The 21,416-nt window shown below is 42.8% G+C and overlaps 1 protein-coding gene across 1 annotated transcript in view; it reads right to left on the reverse strand.

Moving 5' to 3' along the window:
* Positions 1-21,416, reverse strand: part of LOC145486961 (protocadherin-like protein) — a 34,837-nt gene that overhangs the window by 9,172 nt on the left and 4,249 nt on the right. The window contains exons 2-14 of the mRNA XM_081465665.1: positions 20,370-21,026; positions 18,083-18,190; positions 17,121-17,593; positions 16,572-16,711; positions 14,826-15,277; positions 12,926-13,153; positions 8,653-11,887; positions 8,427-8,478; positions 6,432-7,376; positions 4,780-5,117; positions 2,497-4,445; positions 1,425-1,820; positions 17-268 (exon numbers count right to left, since the gene is read on the reverse strand). Coding sequence (XP_081321791.1) covers positions 17-268; positions 1,425-1,820; positions 2,497-4,445; positions 4,780-5,117; positions 6,432-7,376; positions 8,427-8,478; positions 8,653-11,887; positions 12,926-13,153; positions 14,826-15,277; positions 16,572-16,711; positions 17,121-17,593; positions 18,083-18,190; positions 20,370-21,026 — 9,225 coding nt within the window. The remainder of the gene's footprint in view (positions 1-16; positions 269-1,424; positions 1,821-2,496; positions 4,446-4,779; positions 5,118-6,431; positions 7,377-8,426; positions 8,479-8,652; positions 11,888-12,925; positions 13,154-14,825; positions 15,278-16,571; positions 16,712-17,120; positions 17,594-18,082; positions 18,191-20,369; positions 21,027-21,416) is intronic.

Consider the following 21,416-nt stretch of genomic DNA (forward strand, 5'->3'; position numbering starts at 1 on the left):
CAGAATTTTCATGTGTGCCCCCGCCTTAAGAGGTACAAACCTTCCAGTAAAGGCCCTTGATAAAGGATAAGTCCCTCTGCGACGATTGTCGTGAACTCCAACGTTACAACATTCCTTTCGTAAGCAGCCAGCGTTTGGAGCCAGATGTAGGATGTACCCAGACCTCCCTCAAACGTGCGAGTCGTTTCCTCGCAGAGAGGCCCGGGGACCAGCCCCTTTGATTTGTGCTTGCACTGGCAGATAAATCCTGAGCAAAACAAAGAGAAAAATGCGTGATTTCAAAACGCGTTGTTTAACCCTATATGGTCCGTGGAAAGCATAGGCTCGTAGTCTAATTGTTAATTAGCCCCCTCCCCCTGGGGAGTGTGTCACGTAGGGGTAAGTGAATTTTTTTCCTATTTCAGTTTTAGTTCTCGAGTTAAACAATTACAAAGAATTTTCTCAGCGTGGTTCTCATTCTGGTGCAGTCTTCGCACTAGTACACATCCCTTCTTTGTCAGCGGAATGCAATCTGCACAGCTATGCAAGTAACTCGTGGGCTCCCTCTGCAGTGACTTAGTTTCTACAAGCTATGCAGGATATGTTGGTTCCATGCAAGGTGGAGGTAGTCGTTATCAGAAACGCATTCGGAAGCAAAACACCAGTTCTGCTTATGACTCTATCGCTCATGATTTAGTGAAAACTTGATTTTCGGAGTCGCAAAGCTTGATTCCAGGCAATTAAATGTGATGGGTAAGCTCTTCCACTTATGCTTTGGACTCCAACAATCTAGTTTTCACAGGATCAAAAACGGCAGACTTGTAAACGGAATCGGAAGAAATGGAAACGTTCTGACTTTTCCGACTCCGATTCCGTCAAGCTTATGACTTCGCTTACGACTCCCATTTTCGATTTTCACTAGGCCATTAAGGCGAATAAACGCCCCGTCGTTAGTGATAAGAAACACTTAGTGACTCGCCTTAGTAGAAACAGTGAGTTTTGTTTCTCCGAGACCCTCCCTCGAGGGGAAACAAAACTCACTGTTTCCCGTGGGGCCCGTCATTAGAGCGTGGTTCACACTTGTGGCATAAGCGTAACACTAGTGAAATAAGCAAGCTCCCACTTGTGAGATAAGCGTAACACTAGTGAAATAAGCACAAGAAAAAGAAACGTTCCTTTTTTCTTGTGCTTGCGCCTATGCTTATTTCACTTGTGTTATGCTTACCTACAAGTGGGAACCCGGTTTAAGTGTTTTGTTTTCCCAATTCAAAAATAGGAAAACAACTGCGAAAAAATAAATTGCTAGAGCCGGCTGGCTAACAAATTTACCGCGTCTTCAAGGTGCACGACCTGATCACGTGCAAGTCCAAAGTTCAAGTTGTTGTTTCCCTAAGGAGTTAGTGAGGTTTGTTCGCGCTAGGGAGTAAGTGAGTTTTGATCCCGGCCATGACACGTGACACGTTCACTTCCAATCGGAAAGCGTATTTGCGTTGAGAGGTGTAACAACCACCCTTGAGCGATATGTTGGGTTTTGCAAGTGGATTGATATAAACAACACTTACCGTCTGGCTTTACGTCATGGCATATCCCATCATTCAGGCATGGTTTGTCCGCGCATCTTTTTTTACTCATGATCTGACTCTTGAAGATCGGCGAGTACTCCGCTCCAAGCTGGACGTCGATGGACACAAACGTTAACGAGTTGTCTGGCGCAGGAAATTGACCGTAATCACCGCTGATAACTGTGAATGTGTTGTAAGCCTTCACTACGTTCTGGCAAACACCAGTTTTGTTGGTTTCCTTAGCGCAGCTGTCAATACCTAACGCTCCAATGGTTAAACCTGTAATTCAACGAAATGCAGTGATGCAAATATTGAACTTTCCCGCTTTAAATGTTAGAATACTAATTGTCCTTTGTAACTGAAGATAAGTTCGAATCTGTCTGACGTTCGTCTAAGACAATTTTAGACACTGTCTGGTATAACCCAGGAGCCGAACCTGATAGACTTTCATTCTGATTGGTTGATCATGAGTAACCCATCAGAGGCTTCCCATGGAAAGTTAGTGACACCCAGAGTGCTCTGTTGGAAATTTACGAATCTTATTGGTTATCCCTAATCTGAAATCCTGCCTATGGAAAACAGTTAAACTTCAAACTCGGCGTCGTTTTTTCAGAGGGATAATTAACTCGAATGCGGCTCGTTCACTACTCATTCGCAGAAATGAAGCCTCGTAGTCCAATTGTTAAATACAACACCTAGTTGCACCCACTCGATGATTTAAAATAATTTAAAATTACGGAAAAGTGGCAAACAAAACCATAAAGAAGGTTGTGGATCAGTTCTAGGTCTAATAAGTCATCCGTTGCGTAGCCATCTCCAGTATAAAGCATTAGCTTGTTGACCCTCGGTTTTCATCAGCCTAAAGAAATCTTGACCCTGAGGTCAAATTCTTAATTATTTCCTTCACTATATAAATTATAAAGCTATTCAAAATAACGTTCATTAATAATTTTACCGATTTTTTCAAGGGAAGCTCCCTTTTCATTCAGAATCACCAGGACCTCTGTCGAGGGCATGTACTCCACTGCAAACTGCACGTTGATAGCTTGGGGATTCTCTAAATCTGTTTGAATGTTGAAGATAAAAACATCGTACGGGAACACGACGTCGCCGTCTGCTTGATATATGAAAATCTCCTCCAAGGTTTCTTGGAGTCTAGAATAGTAATCACCAACAAGAATAGCTTCTTCGTGGATGTTCACAAACTGCACTGTGGTACTCATAGACACAGTCGTCTCTGAGATATTCCGAACAATGACGTTTACTCCAGAATACGCATCCTTAATCTTCGATGCACCCTTTCTGTTTTTTTCTTTTATGTGAACAAAAAGCCCATAGGTACCCATTGGGATGTCTCTTTGCGCTGATAAATGACCAGTTTTTGCGTCGATATTGAAGTAAACTCCTGGGTTTTGGGTCAGAATCTTGTAGCCATTTTCGTCCACTTCAAAGTCGTTGTCTTTATAGTAAACCTTTCCTATGTCACCGCCTTCAAAACGTCCGTGAAAGGCGTTCAAAATAATCGTCATCGTGGCATTGAAAGGTTCGTTGTTGTTCTCGGAGTCTTTAACCACTATGTAAACCACGGTAATATTGCTCATGGCCGGGTTACCACTGTCCGTTACTTGCACCCAAAGCTTCCATTCACGCTTGATTTCGTAACTGAACTCGTATCTCTCTGAGGAATAGATTTCCGCCGTGGTGCTGGTCTTAGAACTAGGCTCTATGTAGAAATTCCCGTTGACAGTGCCATTGAGTATCTTGTAATCAAACGGGGGTCCGTTCCACGGTTCATCAGGGTCATAGGCATTGAGTTTAACAACAAACTGCGGTGCCTTAACCTTTTCCACAATACTTCCTAAATAAAGAGGCGGGACAAAATGCGGTCCGTTGTCGTTAACATCTAGTACTGTTACTGTCACGACGCAAGTGGCAAAGAGACCGTCTGCATCTTCCGCTTGTATCTCTAATATATAACCATCAACGGCCTCTCGATCCAGTCTGGTTGTTGTATACAAGATTCCCACACTAGAATTATTCGGATCCGGCCTGACATCAAAGATATTGGCAGGGTCTCCAAACAGCACGGTAAACCAGAGCCTCGTTTGAATGCCCTGATCGATATCTGTAGTTACTAGGCTTAACAAAGAAGTTCCAATGGCCACGTCTTCTTTAACAGAAATGATGTACTCATCCGGCTGAAACACCGGGGGATGATCATTTGCGTCAAGTATGGTGATCAACACCGTCGCAAGCTCCAAAGAGGTCTGCTGAGGCATGCCTTGGTCCGATACATTTATTTTCAGGGTGTAACTCGGTATTGTTTCATAGTCTAACTCCCCTGAAACCAAAATCTCGCCAGTAGCAGGTTTGATGTAAAATGCGTAAGGTTCGTTTCCGGAAACGATCGTAAATTCTAACCGGGCGTTGTAAACAATATCTTCGTCCGAAGCATTTACTTTTGTGACGAAGAATGCAGGATATGCATTTTCGGGAACAGATGCCCTGTACTCCAGGGGATTAAACTTTGGCCTGTGATCGTTTGCGTCTTCTACTCTAATAGTGACGAGCGTTGTTCCACTAAGTGGGTTTACTGCTTTATCTGTCGCCCTAACGGTGATGTTGTACTCGTTGGACTTGCCTTCCCTGTCAAAGGTCATGGTGTTGGTAATGAGGCCAGAATCTTCGTCAATTACAAATCGACCATTACTATCGTCATCCAAGGAGTAGGTTAGGTCGGTGTGCCCGCCACCCGCACTCGGGTCATCCTCGTCAACAGCCTGTACCACGATCACACTTGTGCCCGGTGGCTTGTTTTCTTCAATTGTACCGATGTAGGGTGGATTTGGAAAGTATGGCGCTTCGTCGTTGATATCGAGTACCACAATCTGAAGGAAAGTATAAAAATCATGGTGTTACTATAAAGTAGTAACGTTTTCCCCACATAAAATAAAGGTAAAAATTATGGAGAAGTTACAATTTCAAAGCTAAAGGATTTGACGGTAACCTCTTGCTTCCCAAAATGTAAAATTGCTAACTTTGAGTTGTGTCCGCATATATAAGTGCATAGCGCGTCCTTAACAATTTCACGCACGTGTAGCGCTCGGGCATCAAGAAAATGATTTCTTTTCCTTTCTGCTTTTTCTTTTCGTAATCTTCTTTTTCTGTCTCTCTTTTTCTTTTTCCATGGCTTAGCTTACCAGAGATATAGACCATCATCCTCTGGAGCATTGCTCACCAAAATAAACATTTGAAGTTCGACCATGATAACCTCACCTTAATTCCAGCCACTCCAGTCCTTTCTTCCCCATCAGACGCTTTAACATCGAAATACAACACGGGAGTTTTCTCTCTATCGAGTAGTATTTGACTTGTTCTTAACTCTCCAGTCTTCGTTCCAATCGTGAAATACATGTCATCCAGTTCGTCTAACGAGTAGGAGATGCTATTTGAAGGGGTGTCTACATCTGTGGCGGTTACACTGAGCACGAGCTTGTTCGCGGGAGTACCTTCCACTACAGATGCGTCATACCGGAGCTGAGTAAACACCGGGGCATTGTCGTCGACGTCAAGGACCTAAACATCAGTTAAAATAGACTCAAAACACCCCAAGTTCCTTTTAGTTCTCTTGGCGAAAGAAAAGAACTAATGAAATTTAGAAGTAATATATCAAACACGAAAGACCATGTTTGACCACATTTCCAAACACCAAAAGAGAGAGTTGGAAATACGACGCGCAGCGGAGTATTTCTGATGAACTTCGATGTGTTTGGAAACGTGGTCAAGCAATGTCTTGAGTGCTTGATATATCTTCACAATCGAAACTAAAACTAAGGAGAAAACGGGGATATAAAATCGTCAAAATCTATGCCAATTTAGATCAGATATCCAAACACTGTCACGGTACTGATTTTCTTTGTTTAAACTTGAAAGATTGAAACTGGTACACGTGATCAAATTCCAAGGGTTAACAAACTCTGCCCTATTTCTAAATCTACTGAATCAACTTGAAGATGAATCTCACTTTCTTATATACCGCATTAAATACTCTATTCTACGGAATGAACTTTAAAGAAATATAGAGAATATCATTCCGGCTTTTAAACAATTATCTTCATTACAACCAATCGGCGAACTTATGACTTTTGACATTCAATTAGCAAAACTAATTTCATCTCGCTTTGATCTACGAAATATTCGTCTTTCAAATCAAACCGATGTAACTTGATTGCTATACGATAACCTTATTATATGTTCACCAAAATCATTACTGTTTAAGTTTACAAAAGCTTTTGCAACACTGAACGTATTTATGGTCATGCAAATATAGCCAGTTGTTGCTGTTGTCGACCTGGAGCCATTTGGCGTGTTAAAATCTAAGAATGCAGCCGTTAGTATTATCCCATGTACTCGGAATCAGATCTCACAGAAATTACCTGTCAGAGAAGAACGTATTCGAACTTTCGTCTTTGTCTCTGTTACTGTTCAGAATTTTGAAGGCAGCAAGGGGCACTGGTTTGCTTTTCTTTGGTTTTTAATTTGTACTTCTTAAGTACAAATGAATTCGAATTACGCGCCCCAAAAAATTAGAATTATAGAATCTTTTAGAGGTTTCTTTCAAAATTTCACCGCAGATCCTCGCAACCTCTCTTATGAAGGAGTGCCCCCCAGTTAATACATACCCAGTTGCTATGTTTTATGTGATCAGTGATAAGAGGTGGTCATTAAATTGAATAAAAACTTAAAAATAAGCCATGCAACTCTATTTAACCATTTCCTCACATTTGGGTGTCAAAAAGGCTGAGAACTAAAACAGATTTAACAACTGACTTCATTTGTTTACCTCACTTTTCAGGTACTAGTTTTTAACGAATGACATCTACAATCTTAGTATGGTTTAAAAATTTGGAAAAAATACCATAATGCAAAAGTCAGGCTTACTTTGATGATCACGTTTGCCGGCGATGGACTATTCCTCCTGCCATCCGTAGCAGTGATCTTCAGTTTGTATTCCTTGGTCGTTTCATAGTCTAACTTGTTGTCCACAACAAGCTTTCCCCCAGTCGTCAAGTGAAACGCGTGAGCTTGATTTCCATCGGAGATGTAAAATTCCGTCTTCGTGTTGACACCGAAGTCACTGTCTTTTACAGTGAACTCGTATACAACTTTGCCCACAGGGACGTTTTCCTTAACAGTGAGCGAGTAGTCAGTTGGCTCGAACTTCGGGCCATTATCGTTGTCGTCAACTACTATGATTTCGATAGAGACTCCTCTTTTATTCGGGGAAACTCCGTTATCACGAGCTACACAGGTAATCAAAAACCGTTCTTGGGCTTTAGTCTCTCGGTCAAAGAGCTGAGTGGTTCTTATAACTCCAGTGTCGCGATCGACGGTGAAATACGGACTAAATGGGTCAATGGAGTATGTAACTTTTCCACCATCTCCCGTGTCTACATCGTGGGCTTGAATGCGAAGGACTTCAGTGTTTGGGGGAGAATTCTCAAGAACTCTGCCCTCGTACCAAGCAGCCCCGAAAATAGGCGAGTTGTCGTTGACATCTGTCACATTTATTAGCACGAGACACGTGGAAATAAGGTCAGTGATGGTGTCTTTAGCGAGAAACTGCATTCGGAATACCGAGTGTTCTTCGTAATCTATAGCCTTACCGCCAGTTGTAATCACTCCAGTGTTCGGGTGGATGTTGAAGTACTCTCGGTCTTTTTGAACTTTCCGGTTGTCAGATAAAACCTGGTAGCTCACCTGGTTCTGGGAAACGGCTTTGATTTGAAGGATGCTGGTACCTGACAATAGAGCACAAATTATGTAGTGAAGTGACTAGGTGATCTTCGAGTTGTTTTGATATATGTGTTGAAGCAAATTCGTTCGTCTAATTCTTTGTACCGAAAGTAGAAAGTAAGGTGAATTGCCACATGTCAGCCTAGGGTCAATCTCGTTCCCAGCGTCTTCGTTCCCCTTGACCAGCGGCCGGAAAACGAGAGCTCAGGGAGCAACAATTTCAGGCATGCGCCATAGGTGCAGACTGCGCAGTGAAACCGGATGGGCAGAATTCGGTTATTTCAAAATGGTTGCTCACAGAGCTCTCGTTTTCCGACCGCTGGTCAAGGAGAACGAAGACTCTGGGAACGAGATTGGCCTAGGGTATGTCAGCCTTGCGTGTAATTTCAAGTAAAGTGGAATCCCGCATCTCAAACTTTTAAAGAAACAACAAAAAGTTCCAGATAGAGGTGATCGAGATCAGGCCGGTAGCTGAGAGTTCGAGATAGTGAGATGTCCAACTGTAACTTTCTTGGTAAATTCTCACCTTCGTTGTTGTCACGGAATTTTTTATTTCACAGAATTTTTAACAAAACTAACTTACTGCATTTTGTGAATGGCAAGTGGGACGCAGCATTTTCAACGAGAGTCGCGGTCAAAGCCACGTTCCCAACTCCATTCACAAGTTTTTTATCATGAGTAATTCAGCTTTATAATAAGTAATCCAGCTTTATAATAAATAGGATGCATTGCATTTCAATTTGATCGAGAGAGCATGAGAAGCAATGGGGTTTCTCCCACTCATAATTGGCCTTTTTTAAAACGTTATCATCGTCAATTTATTTTTGAATCAATTAAATTGGTTTTGATTTACCACGGTTTGAGATTGGCTGGGTAGAGCAGTTTTCATTTGAGTATCGTAAAACCAAAACCCAATCAATTACTTACCAATTAGACTACTCAGCCAATCTCAAACTGAAGTAAAACCAAAACCCAAACCAAAGTAATTGCCTGATTACTTTCGACACTCAACTGAAAACCGTTGAAGTCCAATTGGTAAGTAATTGGTTTGGTTTTGGTTTTACGACACTCAATCAAAAACTTCTCTACCCATGGTACACACGAGCCACACACGCGTGTCATTATTTTGAAATTATAAGGTCTAAAAATATTAGAGGTAACAAAGAAGGAGCAATATGCATGGGTGAGGATTGCTAATTATATTCTACAAAAAAGCGTCTTTTTTCAAGATGTGCATTCTATGACGTTGCTACCTCAAATCTTTTGACTAAAACTCAGCTGCAAATTTGAGTTGTAACCTTAATTTAGTGATCACAGATTACCTGTAGGTGTATTTTCGGTGAGCGTTGTGGTGTATATTTGCTTGGTAAACTTAGGAGGCTGCAGATCCGAAATGTAGATCTCAATCGTTGCACTGCGCAATTCAGGATCTACATCACCTACAGTCATAGGCTTCGTATTTGACGCGACGACCGACGAAGTTATCATTGTTCCTGTAAAAGACTGCAACGATACTTTGGTCGATATGACACCCCGGTCAGAGATCTTGAGTAGATCGTCAGGGTTCAAGTGGTATTCCACTTTTCGGTTCTCACCAGAATCGGGATCTAATGCGTGGACAGTCATGATGGAAGTCCCTACTACAGCGTTCCGTAAAACACTCCCCGTGTACGTTTTAATACTGAAGTAAGGATAGTTGTCATTTACATCTTCGATTGTTACTTTCAGAACGCAATATCTGAGAAGTCGTTCCTTTGCTGGGCGCCCATGACCACCGTCCTCAGCTGCGATAACAATCCTGTATTCAGGTCTCTTTTCGCGATCAAATTCCACGGTACTTGTTAATTCGCCGGTGGAATTATCAATATCAAAAAAAGATCTCTGGTCGGCGTTCACGATACTGTATTCCACCTCTCCGTTTTTACCTCGATCCTTGTCGGTAGCCAGAACCTGAGTCACCAGCTGTCCGGGAGGAAGATTCTCTCTAACTTTGGAATCCTCGCACTTTTCAAACACTGGGCGGTTGTTGTTCTCGTCCTTGATGTAAATGATAACTCTGGTGTCGCTATAGCTCCCATCCGGATCGCTCGCTCGGATGGTGTAAGTGTACTCCCAAGGGGTGCTTGGAATACTTTGCCTGACGGATATAATCCCTGTCTTGGAACCTACTTGAAAAGGACCGCTCCCGGCAATGATCGAATAGCTAATGTCAACATGGTCAGCGTCTTCGGCCACAACTGCTCCTATTCCAGTTCCGTCTGGTGCATCTTCGTAGACAGAAAACCTGTACTCTGAATTTTCAAACTGGGGCGGATTGTCATTCGAGTTAGTCACAGTTATGTTGACATACGCCAGGGCGACATGCGTCACATTTCCCAAAGTATCAGAAACCTGCACTTGAAAGATGTGAATCTGCTGGCTTTCGAAATCTAAAGACCTAGCCGGCGATATAACGCCAGTTTCTGGATTAACGGTAAACATCTCGGTTTTTTGGACGGAGTACTCCAGGTGCTCTTGTGGACAGCTGCCGTCCTGACCACAGTCACCATCTGTTGCACGTACTGTCAGTATGGGGCTTCCTATAGGCCAATCCTCTGCTATTGTCCTTGCGTAATCTCCCCTTTCAAACACAGGGTAATAATCATTAGCATTCAGCACAGAGACTTTTACTTTCACTTTGGAGGAGAGACCCGTGGTTATCAACTCCACTGCTTGCACCAGCAACTCATATTTCATCGCTTGCGTTTCGTAGTCCAGGAGAGAGTTCAGCCTTACCTCACCGTTACCAGTGATTTTGAATTTTTTATCCGGGTCACCTTTCACAATGGTGTATCCCACTCTGCTTCCTGAGGCACTCACAGCTTCGATTTTTCCTATTATTGTTCCAACTTTGGCGTCCTCTGGCACCTCAAACCTGTAACCATCATCATCGAAGTCAATAAATGTCGGAGGAGACTGGCTTACATCCACTCGCACTTTAACAGGTAAGTTCTCGCGTCGAGGTATCCCAAAATCGAACGGACGTAACTCTAGGTCGAATTGAGATTGCGTAAGAGGAGGATTGCCAACTACAATAGTATCGTCCTCCGGGTTGATACCGAAAGGAGTGTTAGCAGTCATTAGCTGATAACCTGCAAGTCCATTTGGACCAGAGTCTGGGTCAGAAACTTGCAGTTGGAGCACCACAACACCTGCCCGTGAGTTTTTATTAACTCTCCCGTGTCTTCGCCGCATTTCAAACCTGGGGTTATTATCGTTTACGTCTACGACGGATAATTCTAAGTCAATGTCGTTGACGATCGGACCCGTCGACGCAAAACCTTCTTCCCGAACTGTCAAAGCGTGCGTAGTTCGAGCCTCGAAATCAACCTCTTTCGCAAGTCGAACTTTTCCGTCTTCGTCCACAGTGAAATAGGTTTTCTCCGGATACAAAATCGACATCTTTCCTCCAGGAATGTATCTGGGAACCACGGCTATCACTTTGCCCTCAGGCGTGTCTTCTCGCACCCTCACGGCCAGGGCCTCTTGACCTGCTTGGTACCTAGCAAATGCTAGACGTACAGGTGCTGTTACAGAATTCGGGGGAGTGGCACCATCAGTAGCTGTCACCTCAAATGAGAGTGACGACAGAGGATCAGTAGACCGCTTGCCTGGAACACTGTCTTTCAATGTTCTCTTAGCGCGAAGAACGGCCTGGGTGTCAATAGTAAAGAACGCCTCCCCCTCAGTAGACAGCTTGTATTCCAAGAAAGCCTCGTCATCGAGATCGTCCGCTTCTATTCGAGTCACCTCTTCACCTTCAAGGATTCCTGCTTGCACTCTATATTCCATTAATTTGTCGGTAGAGTCTATATAATCGATGAAAAATGGATCGTTGTCATTGATGTCTTTAACGTTGATGGTAACATTTGCTTCCGCAGTTCGGCCCTTGATGTCCCGAGCTATCACTTGCAGCTTGTACTGAGAAGACTTCTCGCGATCCAGCTCCCCCGCTGTCACTAAATCGCCGGAGGAAGAATCAATTTTAATAACGCCATCCTCGTTTCCTGACAGTATTTGATACCTGAGAAACTCTGTGGTTGCTGCAGCCACAGACAGAAATGCACGGCAGGCAGGAATTCCCTCATCGACATCGAAACTCAGCGAAGGATCTGGGTACTTTGGGGGTCCGTCGGGAGGGAAAACATTCACCAGCACTTGAGCCTCATCTTTTTTATTTCGATCGTTTTCGTCGTAGGCTTCCACAGTTAAAGTAAACTTGTCTTGCGCGGCGGACGCAAGTGACTTACTGCCCAGGCTGATACGTCCGTTGGCACTGTTGATCGCAAAAATACCGTCCTTATCGCCTTTTGTGATACTGTAGTATATCAGGCCGTTAAGGCCACTGTCCAGGTCTGTTGCCGACAGCTGGACCACGTGATCTCCCTGTTTAGCGTCTGCTGGTATCGAGGCTTGATAGGAAGAAGTCGAGAACCTTGGTAGGTTATCGTTAACATCCGTGACTCTGATAATCAGCTTGACCATATCTGAAAATACGAACGATATTGAATGTTTTTATTTTCGTTTGTACAGTGTTCAAGGAATATTTATATGCATTTTGAACAATTCTCCTCCCTACAGCTATCTGGATTTGTTCTCGGTAGTCCCGAGTTCCTCCTCCACCGAGTTGTGTAAATAGCCAACTGGTCAGCCTCCAAGCAGTTGGGATTCTTAATAGTTTATGTTCTATTTGCATTCATTGTTTATTTATTCACAGTGTCCCCAATTAGCACAACAGTGCTAAAAACATTTGACACTTAAATAGCTTTTTATTTTATCTTATTTCCCTTAATGAGGACTAGAATGAATGAATAAATGGATGAATGATGAGTCGATGAATGACTCACTGATCGACTAACTGACTGAGTGACTGGCTGGCCGATTGGCTGACTGGCTGACTGGCCGACTGGCCGACTGGCCGACTGGCCGACTGGCCGACTGGCCGACTGGCCGACTGGCCGACTGGCCGACTGGCCGACTGGCCGACTGGCCGACTGGCCGACTGACCGACTGGCCGACTGGCCGACTGGCCGACTGGCCGACTGGCCGACTGGCCGACTGGCTGGCTGGCTGGCTGGCTGACTGGCTGACTGGCTGACTGGCTGACTGGCTGACTGGCTGACTGGCTGACTGGCTGGCTGGCTGACTGGCTGGCTGGCTGACTGGCTGGCTGGCTGACTGGCTGGCTGGCTGACTGGCTGGCTGGCTGACTGGTTGGCTGGCTGACTGGCTGGCTGGCTGACTGGCTGACTGGCTGGCTGACTGGCTGGCTGGCTGACTGGCTGACTGGCTGACTGGCTGACTGGCTGACTAACTGACTGAGTGACCGACTGACTGACTGACTGGCTGGCTGGCTGACTAAAGGACTGACTAAATGACTGAGTGAGTGACTGAATGAATGAATGACTGACTCTGGAAGCTGAACTTACCGGCTAAGAGGACATTCTCATTCTGAACTGAGGATTATCGCGTGATCCTTGCCCATAAGAATTTTACCAAGTGACCTATTGTGAACAATCAGAAGGACACCCTACCGGTTCATCACTTACCACTTAACTGAGGAGTTGCGTTGTCTTGCGCCATAATAAACAGAATATGTTTGGCGGCCTTTTCGCGATCCAAGGATTTCTCGAGAGTGACCATGCCGGTGTTGGCTTCTACCGCAAAAAGATCAGTGCTGTCACTCCTAACAGTCTGTAGAATGGAGTATGTCACCCGGCCATTCTCGCCCTTATCCTGGTCAGTGGCTGTCAGTAGTTTCAAGTTGGAGCCGACGGCTGCGTAAATGGAGGAATTAAAACAAGAAGCGTAAGAATGCGACTCGTAATACTAACAATTTTTTTTTTCATTTTGCTATGATTTGTAATGCCAGAGGGAACTGAGAGGAGGACAATTTTCGTTATTAATGTGCGGTGGTGCTATTGAGAATTTGCAACATATCGTGGCCATGTACTGGTAGGGATAATATCATGCATTAATTTTGCAATGGAGTAGGCTAGATTCAGTAGTGGTTCCAGGAATTTCAGTTTGAAATCTCTCAGATATGGTACCGGAAACATTTTTCTTAGGCATGGCTCAAATCCTCTCTCCTGTCCCTAAGAGATGCCAAGATAACCAGCTTTATATACCGTCAAAGGCTGGTTATAAGCTCGTGGCTTGGATAACTTCGTACGACCTTTTGGTGGGTTCATAAACTTGATGAACGTATACCGGGACACTTACACAGCTTTTGTTATGAGTGGGATAATGAGCTGAAAAGAAACGACTTAGGCCCCGTCTACATTACACTAGAGATGTTTGAGGACGCAGCTTTATTTCTCCGGTTAGACCTGCTGTCCACACTAATCCGTCAGGAAATCGGACCTTCTCGACAACACTCTCCAAACGGGAGGAGTTTGAAAACGCCAGCTTTGCATTTTTGTGTGGAAGGAAAACATTTTGAATACAGAATACATTATGGTCATTTTAAACAGGAGCTTCTATTTAAGGTCCCGGGGAGGTACTCCCTTATATGGGCTGTATAGGTATGTGCGGCCCCAAAGTGTATGGCTTTTCAGCCGTTTTGGCCATAAATAGGGTATCGATTTCGGTCATTTTGGTCTCAAGTAGGGTATGGTTTTTTCACTCTAGTCTTGATTTGGGTATGCTTTTTAGGAGAAGTTACTTTTTCATCATTATCGACAAGACCATCATCAAAAGCCCTTCATAAATTATATTTAGGGCAACTCTGCCAGCCGCAACGGTCATAAATAGGGTGCTGAATTTTTGTTCAGTCATAAATAGGGTGGGGGAAAATCACAGATTTTGGTCAAAAATAGGGTAAGGGTTTTGGGGCCGCATACCCGCACCAAATGTTTCTTGGAGTACCCCCGAGTTTAAATTACAGCTTCACTGATACATATATGTATACAAAAACAGCATGAAAGATATTCGGCGTGATAAATCGCTAAAGGTAGTAAATTATAGCTTAAAAGGTATCGCCTAAATGGACTCACTCCACGTGTTTAATCCCAAATGCAATATAGGAAGACTTCAAGTCGGTATTTTTTGCTGCTTTTTCCGTGATGGCAAGTTTTGACTGGTGCCATTAATATTCGGATCGACTAAGCTGATTTGTCGCAATGTTACAAGATCAGGCCGCGCGAGTTTGGGAAACAACATCCAAAGTATTTACAGAAAATGCGAAAGCGATAAACGGGCCTGCCACTTTGTGTCACTAGGATGCTAAGTGACATGAAGCAAAGCATTTTGGTGGTGCATTGTTCAATTGACAACGTCGGGATACCTCTGGGCGTTGCAAAGGCGGGAGGGTTGTAAAATTGGGAAACTCTTTTAGGATATCTGTTGAAGTGGCACTGTACATGTGATTTGAACTAAGTAAGAAATTCAAGAATTAACCGATTACAATATAAACATTCTATTGATAAACATTTATTTTTAACAACAAACCTTGGTTTTCCGGAATCTCCATTTCAACAATGGACTTCCCAAAGGAAGGTGCATGATCATTAGCGTCCCTCAAGGTAACCTTGACAACGGTAGTATCGTTCTTGTTATCAAGGGACACCATAACCAAGAGCTCGTACGAAGGCACCTTCTCGCGATCCAGGGGCTGGGCCACACTTATTATGCCCAGGTAATCGATGCAGAACATGTTTTGTGAGTTGCCTTTGATGAAGGAATACTTTAAGAGGGCAGTAGAGTCATCATACACTGCTGAGACGTCGATGACACTGGTACCAACCTTGCTGTTCTCACTGATGGTTTTGACGTATTCATCTTGCCTGAATGTTGGGGGTCTGCTGATGTCTAGGACTCGTATGTCAATAGCCGTTGCACTGATCCTTCCGCCTCCATCTTTAGCTCTCACCACCAAGGAGTAGCTGTTTCGCTCTGAAAATCTGATTACCAAAGACAGAGTGTCACGCACGACTTCTAGAGACTTATAGCTCATTGTATTCCACTGTTATTTTTTAGGATTTGAAATTTCACTGTATGGTCCTGTATATATTTAATCCTTAGTGCTGACGTTTAGTTAATAGTTAATTAGTGTGTATCAGATGATAGAAAATTTTCAATGTTTTAGATTTTATAACCTTGTAAATTATGTAAATCTTTGTATTTTAGGAATACATGTACGTATATATTTTAAACGAGCTTGTACAGCTCTTAGACGTGACATTTCTAAATAAACTATTGTATTGCATTGCATTGTATTGTATTGTATTGTATTGTATTGTATTGTAAGGGTCTGAACTGAGTGCGAGCGAACATGCGACTCATTCCGGTTACCTTAAATGTTACAGTCTGTTAAGCTTCGATAGCATCTGGTTAGACTAAATAGCTCCCCCAACCCCCCAGATAATGGGCTGGCTTGTGAGCTTGTGGTAAGCCTTTTTATTGGGGTTAGGGACTGGGGTTAGGGATCCTGGCTCTCATGGCTCGCATGCTTAACTTGTTAGCTCGCTGGCTCGCTGGCCTACTGGCTCGCAAATTGTCCACCCTCGAGAACTAGCAGGAATCCTCAAGGAGTATGTTTTCACAAAAAAGATACGTTTATCGTGAAGAGAGAGGGTCGATCCCCGAAAAGAGAGAAGCAAAGCTTGCGGATAATGTAACGAGTCGAGTCAAAAACAAAACAAAACAAAACAAAAAAAATTAAGTGAGTGTTTTCGAGCTTTCATACGATAACTTAATTATTATATGACTAGGAAAATTGCGAACACGCGGGCGTTAATTTGCACTGCATTGCAAATTAACTAAATTTACGATCCAATCACAATGAAGTAATTTTCGCAGTCATATGATAAAGCTACAGTTGAACCCCGCTATTTCGAACCCTTCAGGAGAAACGAAAAATAGTTCGAAATAGCGGGCGATGTCGAAATAACCGATCACGGCAAATGACTGAACTGAGGGCAAATGCAAGGGTAATGACTCAAGTTGAGTTCGAAATAACGGAGAATTCGAAAAAACCGAGTTCGAATTAGCGGGGTTCAACTCTATTTTCAAGTTGAAACGTGCTAAAATTATGATCGTCTCAAATTCTACACAGTGTTTTTAGAATTGTTTGAATGTGCTATCAATGGAACTGCGACCTTCTCGAAACAGATAATGCCCGGGGACAAATATCCGAGCACATTTTGGCGCCAAATGAAGGCTATTGTTTATATACAAACATAAATACCTACATACATGATTTCTCTGTTGGTTCTGATAACGCCCGTATTCAGATCGATCGAGAATGGAATGTTGATGGTGGGAACACTTCCTGGCTTGTAAATACTGTACGTCACCGAGCCTGAGGTTCCTGTGTCCTTATCTGTTGCTTTCACCTACAGGAAAATAAAACAACGCATCAGTGCAAACTATGAGTTGATGAGAATAAATGATCACAGAAATGTATGGATGCCAATAAGGAGAATTTATATGTGCACATCAGAGCTTAACCCTCACCCTACTAACATATTTTACATACAGATCATACCAACTGGGATCTAGTTGGACTCCGTGAAAAAATGTGCTAAAATGCTAACTTTTGGAAAATCAATGTTGATTATACTTCCATTTGGTAATGCAAATATTAAAATAGCTCCTTGAAATTTAAGGAGAGTGTTTACGTGTCAATTAGACAAACATGCTTAGGCAATTAAATTGTCCAGTACTTCACTCAGTACGCTTGAATTTTCCTTTTGCTTCGAAAAAACTAGCTAGAGTAAAATTATTTCAACATATTTAATTTACCTGCATAACTTCAGTCCCGCTTGGTGTATAGCTCTCAACAGCAATCTTAGTTGGGGACTGGTAAACAAGGAACCTGGGACTATTATCATTAGTGTCTTTTACAGTAACCACGCCTTCTGTCTCGGCTGTAACATCCGGGGAACTTCCATCAGAAAACTTGAAAGTTGCCCGGATAATCAACTTGAAGCTCTCCACAGTTTCGTAGTCAAGGCTCTTTGCTAAGGTAACTTTGCCGTTAGCCGAATTAATTTTAAAGGTGCTATCAAAATTGCCACCCACTATAGAGTATTCTAGAGTCCCAGCGTCTGAACCAGGGCGCGAGGCGCTGGCGGTGAACACGGTCGAGTCGTCAACGGGAGAGTCTTCGAGAAGAGACGCGCGGTAGCTAGGGCTGCTAAATTCTACTGCAACAAACGGCGTACTATGCACTGAGATTTTAAGAGGCACTTCGATCTCTTTTACTTTGTTGTTCCCTAGATAAGAGACAAGGCAGAAGACAAAATGAGGATCTTTGGCCAGCTAGTATAAGTGATCACGTAGTCTCGTTGATACGTAATGTCAGCCTTGCTTTGTTGATCATTGTTATTCCATATCTATTGTTGGGTGATAAGATCTTTTACAGATCCTAAGTATACCAGCAGGATTTTTGTTGCGTTCCTTGCCACATTTGCATTTACTCTAAGAGTATTTTTATGAGAGTATAGGCTCACTAGCGCAGGAATATAAACAGATAAGCAGCTTACTCAGACGCAATGAAATATTGAAAATAAAAAACTATAGGAAAATTTCCAAAAGAGGCCCTATTTAAAATACGGGGAAGGCACGTTACTGCGTCTGTGCCTGTGTGATACTAAAAACAAGCCTTAACCACTCCAAGGTGCTAAATTTGAGTGCTGTAAACAACCTTGCAGTCTTTAGCGAGTGCAAAAGTATCCGAGATTTAAGATGGCAAGCTTTGTTACCTGTTTCTTTAGCCGTGACTTTCAAGTTGAAAATTCTGTTTTCAGGCAACGTGGTTGACGTGGTACTAACAATGCCTTGGCTGTTTATTTGAAATCTGGTAAAAAAGAAGAAATGAATAAAAAGGAAAGAGAAAACATTTTATGGATACTTCAGAGAAAATCTAAGTTCCTTCTAAGCTAATTTTCATCTCACGCGAAAGAACAGGAACGACATTTTAATATGGTAACGTTTCGTGGTAATTTTCTAGGCCTCTTCCCTTCGGTGTCTATGGCCCCAGTTATGATCACGGGTACCCAAGACAACCCTCCCCCCGAGGGAAGTTTAGCGAGCGTTTATAAGTGAAAACGTAGTCCCTGTAGGCCGAGTCAAAGTTGACTCAGCATGATTATTCATAACCTTTTTTGAATAATCAAATGTGCAAATATCCCTCTTTCTTTGAGTTTCCCTCGGTATTTCGATCACGGTGGGTTTTGTCGAGTTAATTTTCACTTCTTTGATACGAATTTCTGCTTTAAATCCTAAATCTAGGCTTAACGTCACACTCGCCACGCCGAGAGTTGTTCCGGTAAGGCGAACCAAAGCGTTTATATGAAGAAAACAGTTGTCCCGCTTGCCAGAGTTACCCTACCTGCCAAGACGAGACAACTCGTCCAACCGCGTTGTCTCGTCTCCCTAGACGGGTTCGCGATCCTAATGTAAACGGTTGGTTGAAGTTTGAAAAGAAATAAGCTAAAAGTTACCTCTGTCAGGGTAACTCGGGGGGAGTGTTGTCTCGGGTATCCGAGACCATATAAACGGGGCCTATGTTTCTTTAAATTTCCAAGTTTCTTGTAAACCCCCTAATTCCTAGGCTAATTGCTTTGCACGTTCTGAGAATTTGGCACCACATCAAGATAGTAGGGAGCTTAAGCATACCACGACGGCAACGGCAACGAATGCATTGCCGAAAAAATTCTAAGTTTAATCGTTTAGTCGTCTCAATAACAAAATTGTCGATCGTACCCTCCGCTTGCCTATTTGTCATGTAATCGGCGCGCGATCAAGTGGGTGTCCCATTACAGGTATTCAATTACAAAAAACGTTGTAATTGGATACGCCATTCGCACGTCAATTACCTGCGCTCTTATGGCTTGCCTCTTAGTGTTTCTTACATTTTTTGAAACTTACGGACAGCGCTAGTAACTTTTTGGCTCAAAAGAAGTTCTGAAAAGACGTAATTTCGAAATTTGTCGTTGGGTAGGCTGGAGTGTGGTAGGTATTCCAATAACTTCGAACATTTCCGAAAATGTTCGCAAAAATTCCAAAAATGTTCGAAAGTCTTCGGCGAACTTCGGGTGATCTTCGGCGGTCTCTAAGAAATCTTAGGAAGGGTTCGTCTGATTGTTGGAGGAGTTCAAAAATTTTCGGGTGAACCTCGTACTCCTTCGAAATTCCTCGGATTACCATCAATATCCATGAGTGTCTTCGTATTAACTTCGGATGTCTTCTTTGTAACTTGCACTGGTGTTTCAAATTTGCACTGATGTTACATGAAAACTGCACTTCTTTTTAGCCAATCAGAATCGAGAATTTTTTCAAGTGTATTATTACTCCCTGAATTGTACGATAGGAGGTTCGATTACTAATTAATCGTATCTATAAAAAGATTTCGAAATTAAAAAGGTATTTTCTTACGAATGAAAAAATCAGTTGCGCTTTGCATAAGTCTAAAAAATTGTAGAAAACATTAAAAAGTGAGCCATTGAAGCGCTTAATTGACGTGCGAATGGCGTAGGTAACTAATGACAGGTATCCAATTACAAAGAGATGTAATTGGATACCTGTAATTGGGCACTCACGTGATCGCGCGCCGATTATAGGCGGCGGAGAATCAATCATGATCGAGAATTTAAGTTATAGGTACGATTACTCCCTGAACTGTACTCCACTCGGTTCAGTTACTATTACTAATGTGCAGAACAATGGCTGTGCACGTGCGTTATAAATCTTCGTACATTTCGTAGCCGTCTTCTGCAAAACAACAACGTGAAATGACTAAGTTCTGCGTAGTTTGGAGAACGTTAGCCACCTCGGCTTTTTTGTTTTTTTGGCATATTTAGTTTGAGCAGGTTGTTAGACCGATGGGCGTGCTGAAAAGATCTAGATAAGTCGAAGATAAACTGTGAATCCATTTTCACTAGGCATTGTCCTCGGCGTCGCCATCGCTTAAGCTCTCAAATATTGTGCTGTAGTTTATATGCTCTACAGCTAATTGGACTTAGAAAATAGATTTAGTCGTGGCTGATTAACATAAAATAGTCACCAACCTTTCTTTAGGCAGAAGGTCATACACGAAGTCAGTTTTCCCTGGGTTATCCTTGTCGGTAGCTGTAACTTGTAACAGACTAGTACCCGAGGGAGTATCGCTGGCGACAGACACCCAATACGAGGATTGCGTGAACTCAGGAAGGTGGTCATCCGTATCTGTCACTTTGACTGTCACGCCAGCTGTACCGAATAGATTTCGCTGCAAGATGTTGGCCACGCGCACTTGGAATTTAAATTCTCGGGTGGAAATCTGAATGAAATTTTTAATCACTGCTAATTGGCATTCCCAGCCGACACGAGAGACTCGAAAGTGATCAAGTATGTCTGTTGTTTTGATATCATCCAAAGTACATTCAAAATCAGATGAAGATTTGTCTTCTTCGACAGAGAAGCGAAACGCTCCTTCGCCACCGCTGTCACCACTTGCAAGAAGTATGGTTCCCGAAGCCACGTTTTCCACTGTTGTAACGTCATAGTTCCTCTTCGTGAAGATTGGTGGTCCATCTTCATTTGTAATTAGTACTGTCACCGACGCAGGTGACGGTTTGGGAGAGCTTTCGTCTTTAGCTTCAACTTGAAATCTGTAGCCGCTTCTCTCGAGCTTGTAGTTGAACGATTTCTCCGCGGATAGCGTTCCTGTTGGTCAGAATGGATTTTGATCAGAATAGATTTTACTTGTAATGTATTTTAAGAGACCTTTTCATTATATTTTTAACATTGGCAACTGGAGACCTGCGCATATTGTAACAGCATGTTTCCAAAAAAATGCCATTGTAGGATTAAAAAAACAAAAAGAAAATTTTACATTTTGACAATTTGGCCTCGTAATTTAAAGCGAGCGCCTCGGGAAAAATATCGCTAGAAACAGTATAACTGAACTGAAAATTGAGAAAGAAACCTCTCTCTGAAAGCTACAGTTTCGTGAGATATGTGCTTACTTTTCGAGCTTTCCGTCGTTGATAAGGAGTCACACAGCGAACCTCCTCCTCTATTTTCAATGATATTGATTTTTTGGCGGATCCTCAT

Source organism: Orbicella franksi, chromosome 5 (assembly GCF_964199315.1).
Source record: "Orbicella franksi chromosome 5, jaOrbFran1.1, whole genome shotgun sequence".
NCBI classification, from domain to species: Eukaryota; Metazoa; Cnidaria; class Anthozoa; order Scleractinia; family Merulinidae; genus Orbicella; species Orbicella franksi.